This window comes from Orcinus orca, chromosome 15 (assembly GCF_937001465.1).
Source record: "Orcinus orca chromosome 15, mOrcOrc1.1, whole genome shotgun sequence".
Taxonomy (NCBI): Eukaryota; Metazoa; Chordata; class Mammalia; order Artiodactyla; family Delphinidae; genus Orcinus; species Orcinus orca.
Genome location: NC_064573.1, coordinates 83,304,542 through 83,321,503, shown reverse-complemented (window position 1 = coordinate 83,321,503; position 16,962 = coordinate 83,304,542). Strand labels below are relative to the sequence as shown.

The 16,962-nt window shown below is 46.2% G+C and overlaps 1 protein-coding gene across 4 annotated transcripts in view; it reads right to left on the bottom strand.

Annotated features, from left to right (window-relative positions):
- The window catches only part of ATP6V0A2 (ATPase H+ transporting V0 subunit a2), a 38,659-nt gene that overhangs the window by 6,668 nt on the left and 15,029 nt on the right, over positions 1-16,962 (bottom strand). For 3 of the 4 annotated variants that reach the window (XM_004276658.3, XM_049698612.1, XM_049698613.1), the window contains 11 exons: positions 12,857-12,939; positions 11,274-11,367; positions 10,107-10,319; positions 7,939-8,089; positions 7,526-7,662; positions 6,835-7,022; positions 6,649-6,739; positions 5,501-5,619; positions 3,870-4,080; positions 3,144-3,263; positions 1,468-1,587 (listed from right to left, as the gene is read on the bottom strand). In XM_004276658.3, coding sequence (XP_004276706.1) covers positions 1,468-1,587; positions 3,144-3,263; positions 3,870-4,080; positions 5,501-5,619; positions 6,649-6,739; positions 6,835-7,022; positions 7,526-7,662; positions 7,939-8,089; positions 10,107-10,319; positions 11,274-11,367; positions 12,857-12,939 — 1,527 coding nt within the window. The remainder of the gene's footprint in view (positions 1-1,467; positions 1,588-3,143; positions 3,264-3,869; positions 4,081-5,500; positions 5,620-6,648; positions 6,740-6,834; positions 7,023-7,525; positions 7,663-7,938; positions 8,090-10,106; positions 10,320-11,273; positions 11,368-12,856; positions 12,940-16,962) is intronic. The other variant, XM_033440743.2, reaches the window with a different exon arrangement.

The window sequence follows — 16,962 nt, the reverse complement described above, 5'->3', positions numbered from 1 at the left end:
ACTCTTAGTAATTACAAAACGTGTAATGAGAAACAGACATCTACCAACCACAAGATTAGGAGACTGTGAACACGTGTGTGTGTTTAATAGATAAGAGCATCTTAATACAAGTCTGACAAGGGGAGATTATAAAAGAGTCCCTGATAGTGAAAAGGCTGCAGAACACTGGGCAAGATGGCTCCCACATTCTTTTCCAGCTCCGCTTTTTGTTTCTTTATGATCTTAAAAACGTAATTATTAATTGTCCCAAATTAAAACACTAAATTACATAATAATTACAAAAGGTTGACTAAGAAATTCTGTTTCGTCCTCATCGGACAGCCAAAAAAGTTTCCAAGAAAATAAAGCAGACCACAGTAACAGACGTGCTCTGTTCTGTCTGCCAGGACTGTGCTTCCCTTCTCTGGGAGGAACTGTTTCTTCTGCCATCTAACCCTGTATCGCACAGTTGTTATGGGCTGAATTGTGTTCCCCCCAAAATTTGTCTGTTGAAGCCCTAATCCCCAATGTGACTGTGTTTGGATATGGGGCCTTTAAGGAGGTAAGTAAGGTTAAATGAAGTCATAAGGGTGGGGCCTGACCCAATAGGACTGGTGTCCTTATAAGAAGAGGAAGAGACACCAAAGAGGCACGCACAGTGAAAAGGCCATGTGGGGACACAGCGATAAAGTGGCTGTCCACAAGCTTGGGAGAGAGGCCCCAGGAGAAACCAACCTGGCCAACATCTTGACCTTGGACTTCCAGCCTCCAGAACCGTGGGAAATACATTTCTGTAGCCAAAGCCCCCGAGTGTGTGGTTGTGGCAGCCCATGCAGACGACTGCAGCAGTCGCTGGTCTAGGGATGGCAAGTGACCCCGGCCAGGCCAATCACAGCACTTCCCTGGGATTTTTCCTCATGGTAACAAGCAGGGAAGTGCACTTTTCTCTGATTGAAGAAAATAAGCCCAGTGCTCACTGTGGCCACGGTTCCAACACCAAGGGGCCAACTGGCTTCAGAATATGAGGCAAACTTGCAAAGAAAAACTAACTCAGACTTGCTGGGATTGGAGATCCAAAGCCCCACCCTCCTGAGGCCCACTCTGCCCCGTCCTGATGTGGGCCAGCAGATTCCCCTTGAAGCCAGTGTGAATAGGGTCTCTTTCTTACAACTATGGGCAAGTTCTAATGAAGACGAGAGTCTTCTCAAAGCAATGTTCATGGCACCTTAAGTCACTCAGCATCACAACTTGTAATGTTAACACTATAAATCCCACTGTAAGACTGAAACTCACAAAATGTTAACCCAGAAACATTATATTATGATGACAATTGTATGACCAGAACAGCATGTGGAAAGCTTGGAGGAACGGTTGTTTTGCTTTGAATTTTGTTTTCTAAGATGATTCTTATCACTCTCATAATGACAATCATCTCTGTGCAAGCCTGGCTCCTTACCTAACATCACCAACAGTAACTGAAAAGCTTACCTCTTCACACGTCACTTCTCTACAACCACCTTCCATTTGGTAGTTTCCCTCTTCTATGTCTTGGCTTCCCAGCAAAGAAACTTCTTCCTCGCTATCTTTCCTTACAAGTGTGTAACCACTCTAAAAAGACAACCCAAAGAATACAGAGTCAGTGCCTTTAAAATCACAAGGTTGTGGGGCTTCCCTGGTGGCACAGTGGTTGGGAGTCCGCCTGCCGATGCAGGGGATGCGGGTTCGCGCCCCGGTCCGGGAGGATCCCACATGCCGCGGAGCGGCTGGGCCCGTGAGCCATGGCCGCTGAGCCTGCGCGTCCGGAGCCTGTGCTCCGCAACGGGAGAGGCCACAGCAGTGAGAGGCCCGCGTACCGCAAAAAAAAAAAAAAAAAAAAAAAATCACAAGGTTGTGACAAAATCAAAGTTAGCACCCCTTCGATTCTTTTAAAAATTCAGCTCTTTAGGAATAAAAAAAAAAGTCCTTTGAAAGAAAATAAGCATATCATACCCACTAGGATGGCTATTGTAAACAAACCAAAAAAAAGAAAATAAATAAGTGTTGATTAGGGTATGGAGGAACTGGAACTCTTGTGCATTGCTGGTGGGAACATAAAATGGCGCAGCCACTGTGGAACGTTTGGTGGTTCCCAAAAAATTAAACAAAGAATTACCATTTCTAGGTATATACCCAAAAGAACTGAAAGCAAGGACTCCAAGAGATATTTATACACCTATGTTCTTAGGAGCATTATTCACAGTAGCTGAAAGGTGAAAACAACCCAAGTGCCCATTCATGGATGAACTGATAAGCAAAATGTGGTCTATCCATATAATGGAATATTACTCAGCCTTAAAAAGGAAGGAAATTCTGACACAAGCTACAACATGGAGGAATCTTGAGGACATTAGGTTAAGTGAAATCAGCCAGTCATAAAAGCAGAAACATTATATGATTCCACTTATATAAGGTACCTAAAGTAGTCAACTTCAGAGAGACAGAAAGTAGAAGGGTGGGTGCCAGGGGCTGGGTCGAGGGGAAATGGGGAGTTAATATTAATGAGTAAAGAGTCTCAGCTCAGGAAGACGAAAAAGTTCTGGAGACGGATGGTGGGGGTGGCTGCACAATGTGAACGCACGTAGTGCCACTGAATGTGCACCTAAAAACGGTTAAGATGGAAAATTTGTGTCATGTATATTTTATCGCAATTTATAAAAAATAAAATAAAATGAGAAACTAGACACACAAGAAAACAGTCTGGAAAGAAACTCAACAAATGGTTAACACTGGTTATAACTGAGTAGGAGAAATAGTAGGCATTTTCTATATTTTCCACATTTCCTTTAGTTACGTTATTTAAATTAAACAAAAAAACCTTGAAAAATCAAGAGGCAAGAATAAGGAACAAAAATGCTTTATGACAAGCAGTACTGAGGGCTTCAGTGCCATCTACTGATAGGTTTGTGGTTCATTACCAGAGGACCTGTCTCCCGTGCCCAGACACAGCAGGCTCTTTGCACCACGCTTCTGCAGAACAGGCAACACGAAGGTTCTCGATAAAGGAAGCTTTGGCTTTTAAATCAGAGTCTGGGACCCCATGGAAGGCGTTTTCTTTACAAAACCTTTCACAACTAAAAACAGACTTTGCTCACCATTTACAAACATGCAGCCAAACCCACACTTACCCTGCTGACCCCAAAGCAACTGCGCCCACGGTGAAGCCACAACAAGAAGAGTGGCTTTCCCAAGAAGAGCACAGGGACAGACAACGCTGTGATGACCAGAAGCAGCCTCTGGACGTGCTCCTGTTGGTGCAAAAGGGGAGGAAGCCGGTGAAAACGTGAAGATGTGCTAACAATGTCACTGGTGCACTTAAACTAGTGGAAACCAAGTAAAATGTCTCCTTATTAACAAGGAACATAAAGTAAACGCAAGCTAAATTACATTTGCCAGGGTGTCTTTTCCTTTCGTTTCCTAAACTCACAGCTGACGTGCATGGCATCACACAAATGCACAGTTATAGAAAAGCCATTTTTGGAGAGGGCCAGCGTGCCGTGGTCCAAGTGCCAGTTCTCTGAGGACCTGGCTTAGTCAGAGGTTGATTTTAAAGAAACTGGAAAAATGGATGGAGGGACAGCCCTCAGAAACCCTCCAGTAATACACTCTCTTCCCACCAGTTTTCACGGCTACTGAGGGGCAGCGAGTTTGGAATACACAATCTGACCAGGGCTCCCGAGACAGCTCTCAGAGCAGGATGGAACCCTCTTGTGATAACACACAGAGGAGCAGAAAGCCCCTCTGTGCCCGGGAGGCCTGTGGAAAGCACCTTTAATCATTCTACTGATGAAAACAAAAAGGCTATCAGGAGGACTTCCTTTGAGTTCTTCACAGTGGAAGACACAACTGCTTACCTGCCCTGGGTAAAGACCACCTGTGTCACTAGCCGGGAATAAAAACATATTAATAAATTCAATCAGAATGCTAGGAGCGACTCTGGAGGTTTCTGCTGAATAAACCAGCCACTTATAGAAAATCATAAAGACAAGGTAGCCAAAGATGCAGAGCATGAAGAGAAGTTCCGGGATGGAAACCAGGTAAATGTTGAACTTCTTCCTGAAATGTCTAGGGAAAAAAAAAAAAAAGGAATCGATCAACCCATGAACAACATTGGACTAAGAGAAAAAGGAAAGCGTAAATTAATCTTAAATTCTCTGTGACAAAGTCTATCTCAGCATAACGTCATCTGTCTTACAATTCAGATGTAACCACGAAGAAAAGAAATGTGAAGACAGTAGAGATGACTAGTGTTTCACTGTCAGATCCAGCTAGAGAAAAAAGACATAATTTCTTTCCCCTAATATACCAGCTCTAAGAAACAAACAAAAGTTTTCTAATTTAGAAAATGAAAAAAAGATATGACAAAAATCACCTCTGGAAATAAATATGAATGTACATGTTGCATGTCTCCCTCACTTGAAAGTAAACTCCATAAGGGCAAAAACTTTTTTCTGTCCTCCTCACTGTTCAATCCCTGGTGCCTAGAATAGTGCCAGGCACCTTCTATGTGCTCAACAAATATTTGCTGAATCAATGAAGCTGCCAAAAACCTTATCATCAAAACAGAACTGGGGCCCCCTGGTGGCGCAGTGGTTAAGAATCTGCCTGCCAATTCAGGGGACACGGGTTCAAACCCTTGTCTGGGAGGATCCCACAGGCCATGGAGCAGCTAAGCCCATGCACCACAACTACTGAGCCTGTGCTCTAGAGCCCACAAGCCACAACTACTGAGCCTACATACCACAACTACTGAAGCCCACGTGCCTAGAGCCTGTGCTCTGCAACAAGAGAAGCCACCACAATGAGAAGCCCGCGCACCACAACGAAGAGTAGCCCCCACTCGCCACAACTAGAGAAAGCCCGCATGCAGCAACAAAGACCCAATGCAGTCAAAAATAAATAAATAAAGTAAATTAAAACAAAAAACAAAAAACAGAATCATAGGACTTCTCTGGTGGCTCAGTGGTTAAGAATCCGCCTGCCAATGCAGGGGACACGGCTTCAAGCCCTGGTCCGGGAAGATCTCACATGCCACAGAGCAACTAAACCCGTGCACCACAACTACTGAGCCTGTGCTCTAGAGCCCTAGTCACAACTACTAAGCCCATGTGCCACAACTACTGAAGCCCACGTGCTCTCGGGCCCACAAGCCACAACCACTAAGCCCGCGTGCTGCAACTACTGAAGCCCGCATCGCCTAGAGCCCACGCTGCGCAACGAGAGAAGCCACCACAATGAGAAGCCAGCACACCGCAACGAAGAGTAGCCCCCGCTCGCCGCAACTAGAGAGAGCCCGCATACAGCAGCAAAGACCCAACGCAGCCAAAAATGTTTAAAAATAAATAAAAAACAGAATCATATTAATACAACAAACCACTATGCTGGCTGCCTTTAAGATCCATGTAGTCTACCATCAAGAAGCAAAGTTTAAGAAATAACAAAAACTTGGCTTATAAATACCGGTTAAAAAATAATCTGTACTTACAAGTGGTTAAATATTCCCAGAATGACTCCAAAAGTCATGTGAATAATTCCTAAAATCACAGACATTTTCATTTTGAAAGAGTTCAGAAAAGTGAGACGATTTGTGGCCAAGTTCCAAATCTAAAGACAAAACAAAACCAAAAAAGAAAACTTTAACTTCCTTCAACTGCCTTAGGAGAAAAGTGCTGTTCCTTAAGGAGACTGTTGTCAGGTTTTTTCAAGTTTCCAATTATACTGACAACATTAAATTATACCAATTATGTTTAGAGATGAGAATGCACATTCAGGAGAGAACTACCTTGGAGAGCTCAGATTAGGGAATGCTAGACTTCTGTCACAGAGTTTTTTTCACTACTGTATCGCATCACTCCAAACCAATTTCGAGGTAGTTTCTAAGCTTTTCTTTTAAGGCTGAGATTCCCCATAAAGACCCCTGGGTCTAGGGAAATGCTGCCTGGGCCTCATAAGCAGCAGCCTGCTGAGCCGTGTTGGGGGCAGGACAGGGGCAGCCCCGGCCCTGGAGCCACGGCTTCACTTTCCTTCTCCCCACACTTTTTCCCTTTCAAACAACCACCTCAATAAGCACCATGACAAGCCTAAGCTCCCTTTCCACTCTAAAATTCCATACTATTTCTTTCTACATCAAAGGGTAAAAAAACAATTCACTTGTACAAAGAAGAAATCGAAGAAACAGTGCACATTACATGGCTCCGGAAGTGCCACTTCTCACTAGAGTAAAACAGGTCAGGAAGTAGGACAGACCGTAGCCCCATCTCCCTGTGGTCTTGTATTCGGGCACTGACCGTCAGCTTCTTCTGTACAGCAGCCTGACTCAGATCACACAGTGAGCCTCTGGCATCCAGGCAGAAACCCCCAGAGTACCACTCCCTCGCGTACGACCACCTGAACCGTGCTGAACAGTCTGAGAAACCTCTGTGACAGTTAAAGCGAGGTGGCACTGGGAATTCCCTGGAGGTCCAGTGGTTAGGACTCCGTGCTTCCACTGCTGAGGGCGCAGGTTCCATCCCTGGTCAGGGAACTAAGATCCCACAAGCCGCACGGCATGGCCAAAAATTTTTTTAAATTTTAATTAAAAAATTAGGTGGCAGCACCAAGGAACCCGAGATAATGGGGGGGGGGGACACTCACGGGATCGATGCCAAGAGGATAAGGGCCTCGGAACACTCCAGGAACACTGGGATCCAACTGCAAAACCCTGTTGTGCCTGATGACGCTGTCACTGTAACAAAAAGCAGGGTGAGGGCCTCCTGCGGAGGGGGAAGGAGACTCGGAGAAACTCCCCTCCACCTGAGACACTGGCAGCAGGACACTCACTTCCAGAGCATCATCTTCCTCTGCTCCGCTGGGCTGTGACCGGAGCTGTACATGGCAGACACGTTCCACCCGGAGCCGAAGAGGTTGAGCGACTTGGAGAAGCAGTCGTTGTAGATGAGGCCCGTGTACACTGAGAACAGCCCCATCAGCAGAAGGATGTAGCGGCCGTTGAAAAACATCCGCACGATCTGTGGGGAGCGAAGTGGGGCCACCGGGAGAACGAGCCGGCGTGACCGACCGGGTTTGGGCACTTTCTTTACCGCTCCTCTCAGGGCTGCTCAAAAGCAAGCTCACGGCACAGACGCCCCCATCACACAGGGGTGAAGGCCCACCCGCCCCCGCAACCATGTCTCAGGTGGGTTACGGTTATCACCCAAAACTGAACAGTTTTTTTTTTTTGCGGTACGCGGGCCTCTCACTGTTGTGGCCTCTCTCGTTGTGGAGCACAGGCTCCGGACGCGCAGGCTCAGCGGCCATGGCTCACGGGCCCCGCCGCTCCATGGTATGTGGGATCTTCCCGGACCGGGGCACGAACTCGCGTCCCCTGCATCGGCAGGCGGACCCCCAACCACTGCGCCACCAGGGAAGCCCCTGAACATCTTTAAACGTCTCTTTTTATAGTTAAACAGAAGAGAATCACTACTAATGCTGCCCAAACAGATATAATGAGCCCGAGTGTTTATGTTTTTACCTCTTGTGACTGACTTAGTCTGGGATGATCTTCATTTAACACCAACAGGAGGGCAAATAAGAACATCACAAAGCCATGTCCAAGGTCTCCAAACATCACGGCAAATAAAAAGGGGAAAGTGATGATGGTAAAGAGAGCTGCAGGAAAAGCAAGCGATTTCTGATTCGCAGCAAAGGCAGAAAATTCTGGTTAACTCAAACATGACCACATACTGTATAATGATCTTGACTTTCTCCCAAATTCTCAGGAGAGAACCGACAGGTTAAAATTAACACTTTATACTAAATAAGATAACAAAACAGTAACAGTGGGCCTATTTTTCCAAATATCTATTATATTCTTATAGGGAAAAAAAGCAGCAGTGATGTATAAAATGTATAAGACACAAAGACTGGCAAATTCAGGCTTCCAACCTGGGTTCACTTCTCGGTAGCTCCCAACCCCGTAGGCATCCACGATGTTCTGAAACCCCTCGGTGAATTTGTTGGTGCGGATGAGAGTCGGGGGTGTTTCTTTTGTTGGGATTGTGTTCATGAATGAGGGGATCGAAGCACCGCTCTGTCTCTTTCACATGAAAAAAAAGAGACAGAGAAAGAAAAAATTACCACCCAAGAGCTCTTTCAACAAATCTTCATTGGCTGTCATGGAAAGGCCCTGAGCACGTGGGGAACCACCCCGCTGGAGGTTCAAGTACAGCAGAAGTGACAGGAGGGACTGAGGAAGGCTCCTGGGGGACGTGGTCTTGGAGAAGGAAGAACCTAGCAAGGCTGAGTGGTGGGAAGCAGGCAGGGACAGGTATGCCAAGAAAAAAACAAAATTTTGCCGTACTGACATTTTGGTTTATTCTTGCCTGTTTTTCAGTTTTATGAGGTAATACTGTAGCTGTCTCTACATTCCTCTTGAACATTTTTAAGAGCTAAACCAGTAAATTCCAGTTGTATGTTGGTGATCCTGGGACTACTTATATATACTCACACACACAACAAGAGTATTATCATGTCCCTCAAAACCGATGTTACCTCAATAAATAAGAATCATCTAGAGCTTTAAGATATATAAATAAAGTAGATGTCCCGTACTCCAAAATAACTAATTTATGTATTTCCTTCTTCTCAGCACTGCGTGTTTTACGTTTGTGCCGTAACAGAATTATGTAATGAGACAGTGATTAACCAAAATCTCCTATGAAAACTTGTTTCCTTAACTGCCACTTGAAGTTTCTAAACCTGCTATTTCCAGTAAAGAACTAAGATTTTTTTGTTTGTTTTTTTATCTTCTATTGGAGTAAAGTTGATTTACAATGTTGTGTTAGTTTCAGGTGTACAGCAAAGTGATTCAATTATACACATACATCTACTTTTTTCAGATTCTTTTCCCATATAGGTTATTACATAGTATTAAGTAGAGTTCCCTGTGCTATACAGTAGGTCCTTGTTTGTTGTCTATTTTATATATAGTAGTGTGTATATGTCAGTCCTAACCTCCTAATTTATCTCTCCAAGAACTAAGTTTTGATACAGAAAAAACCCTCACAGGAACGTGGGAGACTGACCCCATAGCCCAGGAGTGGAAAGAAGCTATTATTCAAAGTTCAGAGGCTGAAAGAGCAGAGGTGGATGGGTTCAACTATATTTAACAAAAAACTTCTGCACGACCAAAGCAAACAAACAGAAACACCAAAAGACAAGGGACAAATTGGGGAGAATATCTGTTCTCGTACCACAGACAACGAGCCAAGGAAATTAATAAGAAAAAGACCAACAACCCAGTAGAAAACGGGCAAAGCATATGAACACAGCATTCACCAAAAACGTGAAAGTTCAAAGGCTCTTCTTAAACATACAAAAGGATATCCAACCTCACTCAAAATAAGAGAAATGCAACAACTGGCAATATTTGCCAAAACTGATCCAGCAATTCCATGCTGGGAATTTACCCGGAGGTAGGTTTGTGCGTGTCTGAACCGTCAAAGGTCAAGTGCTAGTCACTGCACTGGTATTCATAAAGTTAGAAACCACCTAAATGACCAGGGAACTGGTTCAATAAGCCACGGTACATCCATTCAGCAGGATATTAAATAGCTATTAAAAAAACAGGGAAGTTTTCTTATGAGAAAAGAACAGTATGAATAGCACACAATCTTTTGTGAAGGAAGGGAATTCTCTCCCTTTATATATTCCTATCTGCTTATCTATGATTAAGAAACTCAAAGACGTTAAGAGAAGTAAAACAAGGGTTGTCCTTGAGCAGAGGAACTGGACATATGAGGCTCTGGATAGGAGGAAGCCACTTCACTGGGTCTTTTATATTTTTTATTTTTATTTTTTTGACTTTTAAACCATGAGACTGAATTCCTTACTCTAAAGAGCAAACTAAAAATGCCTGTGCAAATCGCTTTGCTGCACACCTGAAACAACTGTAAATCAACCATACATCAATTTTAAAAAAATGCACGTGCACACAGAGCCTCGAGGGACCGACTCTCCATAATTTCAGTTCAAAAGAGTCGACACGGTGTCCTCTCCTCCTCTATCTTATTTCCCGTGGGGAAGGGCTGGCAGGCAGGGAAGGGCCGCCTCACCGAGCCCTCCTCCAGAGCAAGGCGCAGCTCATGCAGGTCGGCCTCGGGACACCAGACCTCGGCGATGAGGCACTTGTTGGTCACGTCGAAGCTGCACATGTTCAGCATGTGGTAAATGGCTTTCATCTTCTTCACCTGGATGACGCGGCTGTAGACTGACTCGGCGGCTTTACAGAGCACTTGCCTTAAGTAATCCTCGGTTTTGTGAAGCACCTGGGTGAGGACAAACATGGACTTTCAGCAGAGTGTCCACTGGGCACCTGACCTCCTCTGAGGGACTTTCTCCTCAGTGATGGGTGGGGGGGCGAATTCCAGGCACCTGACTCTCTGGGGACAGTTAAGCAAGTTCAGTCCTTCTCCTCCAGGCCCTGGAGCTGCCTTTCCAGAAGGGACCCCAGGGCACAGGAAATGGTTAGAAGTCGTGGTCCCTGTGGCGGCATGATGGCCCAGCTGGGTCCAGAGAGCTGGGGGCCTGGTTCTTACCCACTCTCAGCCTCGGCCCAGCTCCCTGTCAAAACCCGTGAGCCACCAACTCCCATCCCATCCCATCCTGCCAAGAAATCCCCTTTCACTCAAGTGGGTCAGAGTCCGCTTCTTGTTACCAAGAGCCCTCGCTGACCTAAGCAGAAATGGGAATTGAAATAGTGCAGGTAAAATTACAGCCAGCACTGTAAATGGGGCTCGCTTGTCCTCTCTGATCAAGAATTACACTCCGGGGCTTCCCTGGTGGCGCAGTGGCTGGGAGTCCGCCTGCCGATGCAGGGGACGCGGGTTCGTGCCCCGGTCCGGGAAGATCCCACATGCCGCGGAGCGGCTGGACCCGTGAGCCATGGCCACTGAGCCTGCGCGTCCGGAGCCTGTGCTCCGCAACAGGAGAGGCCACAACAGTGAGAGGCCCGCGTACCGCAAAAAAAAAAAAAAAGAATTACACTCTGACAGATCAAAGATGACCAGACTATTCTTTAAAGCCCCATCATGTAGAAACCATCTAGGTTTCTAACAGCTAAAATAAAACTCCCACGAAGAGGAGGGAGGTGCCATTCCAAACTCCCTAAAACACCTTGATTTGTCCACAACCAAAATTTTCCACATTAAAAAAGAAAGTAAATGGATTTGTAAATGTTTTGCAAACCCTCGGATAAGGAGGCAAGTTTCTGGTTCACTCACAGTATACAGATCTTGAATCCGGGTGTTCAGGCCCTCCTGAATCTCTCTCCGCTCCTCGGCGGTATTCGGGTAGGGGTAAACGTGGCAATGGTAACTAGAAGACAGGATTCAACACAGTGCCACGGCTGTCAGAACTGCAAGAAGCTAGGTCAAAAACTAGAGCTAAATTCAGTCTACCGCCTGGGCGCATTTCCTCCCAAACCAGAATACAAGCAACCCTCTGGGACAAAAAGGTGCAGACACAGGCACCCAGCCACGGTAAGGCCTTGCACACGGACGCTCAACAAATTTTCTACGGAATTCCACAGATTTAGTGAACTCTGTCGTGGCTCCACATTCCATTCCTACCCTCGATGATTCCCAAAAGCTCATTCCCAATTCCAACTTTCTAAAATTCACCACCACCCTTGAGCTGGAAATCATTAAACAAGTGTAAAATATAAATCAAAGACAAAGAACATACAACAATAATTACCTTTCACAAAAAAGAGAAAATCGGAGGAGGAGAAAGCTCTGGATGCCTAGCAATCGCCTCTGACATGGGCTTCAGTAAACGTCCTCTGGGGCCACGTGTGACACCAGGACGCAGGGGAGGCAGAGCCACGCCCCCCCAGCTGCAGCCACACCCCCTCAGCTGCTACGGCTCCCATGCTGCCTTAGTGTTTTAATGCCATGCTTTATGTTCCTCTTTAAGCTCTGGCTACTAAAATTAAATTCTTACTCCAGCCTTACCCTAAGCAATGATATCTGTGAAGTCACGGGTTTGTGTGCTGGCTACAGCTTTTCTAATCTACATAAAAAATAAATATATACCTATTAAGTAAGAATAGGCTAGTCCACGTATCACCTAAAGTTACTTTCCATAACACCAGTGACTGAGTATCAAACGCTGGTGAACACTGAATCCGAAGGAAATAACCGAACCCCACCCTTACTTACCCCAGCAAGAAGCAAGGCCAGCTAAAAGCTCCCCGAGTATAAGAAAACAAAAGGCCATTCTTTTGAGTTTTCATGTGGTTTTGCGTGTTTTCCCACTGGTGACAAGACTAAGCCACAGACCGATTCTTGCTGTGATACTGCTCCACGTTTACCGGAGGCTTACGCGGTACGGGAGCCTTTTACTTGTACCATCTCGTCTGGCAGGCAGGCCTCCCCGAGCCCACACTCTCCACCACCTGCCAGGCCCCCTTCCCCAGGCTGCAAAGAAGGTAACTGCAGAGGGCTGGGAAAGGATGAGCCGTTCGCTCCATGAGGACAGATAAGCCTACGCGTAGCTAAAAGCAACAGAAAGGCACCAAATATTAAAACTGGATTCCTTCCCCAGCCTTCATTCCTAAGGGAAAAAAATCAAATCTGGGAATGTTCTTAACATGGTGTCTATTTTTAAATTATTTTAAGTATTACACTGGCAAGAGAGATGACAAATTAAATGTTTTAAAACATGGTATTACAGCAAAGAAATCATGTAACAAAACTCAGCAGCCTTTGCAACCATTGTGTTTCTCTTCAGAGACATATTTTAAGAAAACTAGAGGTTACTGAGGATAAAGAAATAAATGAAATAAAATGTTTCTTTTTCTTACCAGTCACATATCTTCTTAACCTTGTGGCCAATCTGCTCTCCCCAAAAGGATATCAAAAACACATACCATTTTATGACTTCTCCCTACAAAGAATAAAGGTAACTGTTACTTCTCTGTCTAGAACTTTGAAAACTCTGGCAGCTCGCACTCTGTCAGAGTTAGTTCATTCATTCATTCAACAAACACTAAACACTGTCCATCCTCATTATCTGCAGATTCCATAATTGCAAATTCACCCCAGAAATCATTCATAACCCCCAAATCAATACTCAAGCATTTATTCATTTATGGACATGCAGAGCGACAAAAATTTTGAGTCACCCAATGTGCATATTCCTGCTGAGGTCAAACAAGGTGACCCCTCTGCCTTCTTATTTCAGCTCATACTATAAACAAGTGTCCTTTTTGTGATCTATTTAGCGCCAAGTTTTTCACAGTTTTGTGCTTTTTTTGGTGATTTCACTGTTCAAGATGGTCCTCAGAGCTGTCTAGTGTTTCCGAGCACATGAAGGCTGTGACATGCACTTACGTGTGTCCCATAAGCTTTGTTCAGACAGGCGTGATGGTGCGGTTGGCAGTGAGTTCAATGCTAATGAATCAACAGTACATATTAAATAAGGGGTCTTTAAATAAAACAAGGTTATGTAGTGATCGGCTGACAAGAACGTTATGACCAGAGACTCACAGGAACATAACCCTGTGCTTCCCCTAGAAGCAAGGGTTCAGTTCTCACGGAGACTGTACAATGTTAACTACTACGAATGATGAGAACTGACTGTATTTACAAATATTCTACAAATAGAACTGAATAGGTTTTTGGCCAATTTGCCAGGCACTGGTTCCCAGTGCTAGGAATACAGCAGTGAACAAAACAGACAAAAATCCCTGACCTGGGAGGGAAGGGAGGGGAGGGAAGCTTGTATCAAGTTAGCAGCAAGAGACACTAGGAAAGTTCATAATATGCCAAATGGAGATGAGGGTGATAAAGACAATAAAGCTGGGAGGGGTGCCAGGGACAAAGAGGCTGGGGGTTGAGCTTTTAAATCAGGCGAGGAGGGAAGGCCTCCCTGAGAAGGGGACATCTGGGCCTAGAGGAGTGAAGGGGGTGAGGGAGCGAGCCACGTGGATCCTGGGGAAGAGCCTCCTGAGCCCGAGGAAAAGCTCGTGCAGAGGCAAGACGAGGGGAAGTGAGCAGGCCAGCCTGGCTGAAGAGGAATGGCCAGGGGGTGACAAGATGGGACGCCGTGAGACAGGAAGCCACAGGAGGGCTTTGAGGCGGGACAGGGGATGTGGTGGTGAGACGCTCCGACTCGTTTTACAGGGATCATTCTGGATGCTGGGCGGAGAAGAGCTGAGCTGGTGCTTACTGAGACAGGCCAGCCTGGACGGGCAGGTCTGGGGGGGAAGATGGGCAGTTCAGTTTTAGGTGTCACATGGAAAGGTCTTCCAGAAACTTCAAAGATATGGAGGAGCCAGTTAAATAGAAGTCTGGTATTCAGGGGAGAGGTCCAAGCCAGATGTATACATTCGAGGGATGGTATTTAAAGCCATGAAGTTACACGGGATCCCTAAGGGCACAGAGGAGAGAGGCAATCCAAGAATTGAGCTCTGGGGCGGAGGGGATGGGGAACAGGTTGGGGAGCTTCAGGCAGAGCAGAGGCACTTGGGTCCCGAAGGCAGGGACGCGGGGTGGCCGGAAGGGGAGGCCAGGGAGGTGGCGGGCGGAGGAGATGGCTGAGGTGTCTGGGAGGCTGGTTACGTGGGATAAGCAAGCGAATCGCACAGTGCATGAACCACACTGAGGACGAGGGAGGCCAGATTTCTCGCTGTCAGAAGAGAGTGCAAAACACCGAAAAAGAGACGTCCAGAATCGTAGGCTAGAGTCTGAGCAAACGGTTTTATAATAAATGTGCACAGGTAGCTGCAGAAGCGGATACAGCTCTGTGCACGTGTGTGTGTGTGTGTGTGTGTGTGTGTGTGTGTGTGTGTCCATGTTTTGACTGCTGAAAGGGCCCAGAAGCAATGACACTCCAGTACATGATTGGAACTCAAACACCCAGATCCTTGTTTCTAAATTCCATCCTCTACTAAAAGGAACCAGCGGTCCTTGAAGGAATGGCTGACTCCAGACAGAGGCAGGGGCCATCCTGTGGTGCCAGAAAGTAAGGGGTTGCTCAGTGAATGCCGCAGACGTGCCAAAGGCCAGAGGAACACGCACGAAGGGACTCCCAGTGGCCAAATCAGGGACAATTTGGGCATCAAAGTAAAAAGGACTGGGACTTCCCTGGTGGTGCAGTAGTTAAGCATCCACCTGCCAATGCAGGGGACACGGGTTCGAGCCCTGGTCCGGGAAGACCCCACATGCCACGGAGCCACTAAGCCCGTGCGCCACAACTACTGAGCCCACGTGCCACAACCACTGAAGCCCACGCGCCTAGAGCCCGTGCTCTGCAACGAGAAGCCACTGCAATGAGAAGCCCGTGCACCACAACGCAGAGCATCCCCCACTCGCTGCAACTAGAGGAAAGCCCGCGCACAGTAACGAAGACCCAGCGTGGCCAAAAATAAATAAATAATTTTAAATAAATAATAAAAAGGATCGCAACAGATTACAAGTCATTAAATAAATAGGAATGCCTAAGTCCGTGGATGAATGAGCGAGTGACTGAGAGGGCAGGGAAAGCACGGCCTCCTGGAGGACGGTAACTAGTAAGTACAGAAGGAAGGATGGGAACAGAGTAACCACCTGGCAACCGCAACAGAGGTGATGGGGTCAAGAGAGTCATCGTGGAGGCTGAGGCTGGTGGGCAGAGGTCTGCTGAGGAACAAGGCCCCAGTAACCTAGGAACACCTCCTCACCAGCTACTGATCAATTAAATAGAGCAAGATGGTGACATGAAGGTGGAGAAACCTGGACGACACCAACATGACCAGGCCGATATTACGTGCCTCCTGGTGGGAGGTGCTGAGAGGACCAGATAATTGACTCCGTGGTGTTCCCACCAGCAACGTGTGATCCGAGCCTGGTCAAGAGGAAGCACAGAATGGACCCCAAGGGAGGGTCATCCTGCAGAACGTGATGCCTGTCCCGAATGCAAAGCACAGTCCCAGGCAGGGCAGTGGACCAGAAAGGAAACAATGCAAACTGTGGGGAATTTGATGGCATGTTTGTATTGGACCAAGTGTTGCATCTGTGTTGATTTTTCTCATTTTGAGGGTTGTAGGGTGGTTATATAAAATAGCGTCGTTATGAGGGGGCAACACACACATGTCCACGGCTTCCTCGCAGAAGGCCTGGAAGGAGCCTAATGAAAATGGGGATAGATATGCAGAAAGAGTGAGTGGAGTATATGTGGCAAAATGTTAATAATTGGGAAATCTGGGTGAAGAGACAGAAGACTTTGTTCTCTTCTGGCAACTTTTCTGTAAACTGAAATTATTTCAAAATAAACTATTGAAGAAACTACACAGGGGGGACTTCCCTGGTGGCGCAGTGGTTAAGAATCCGCCTGCCAATGCAGGGGACATGGGTTCGAGCCCTGGTCTGGGAAGATCCCACATGTCGCGGAGCAACTAAGCCCGTGCACCACAACTACTAAGCCCACGCCCTAGAGTCCACGAGCCACAACTACTGAGCCCATGTGCCACAACTACTGAAGCCTGCGTGCCTACAGCCCGTGCTCCACAACAAGAGAAGCCACCGCAATGAGGAACCCGCGCATTGCAACGGAGAGTAGCCCCTGCTCGCCGCAACTAGAGAAAGCCCGTGCACAGTAACAAAGACCCAAAGCAGCCAAAAAATAAAATTAAAAAAAAAAAAGTAATGTTTGTGAAATTCTTACCTAATAAACTAGGATATTCATTTCTAAAAAGTGTTTAAAAAAAAAAAAAGAAAGAAAATACCCAGGGGGAAGAAAGAAATGGTATTTATAGTGCATCTGAATTTGAAGATTCCTTAACAATTTTAAAAATAGTACTGTGTCAGGGAACACAACCACCTAAGACATAATATGGAACACGGATGTATGCAACATAAAAAATACAAATCATAAAACCATATGAAACTGCCTGAGTCTAGCTTTGACAGAGAGACTGGTCAGCATCTA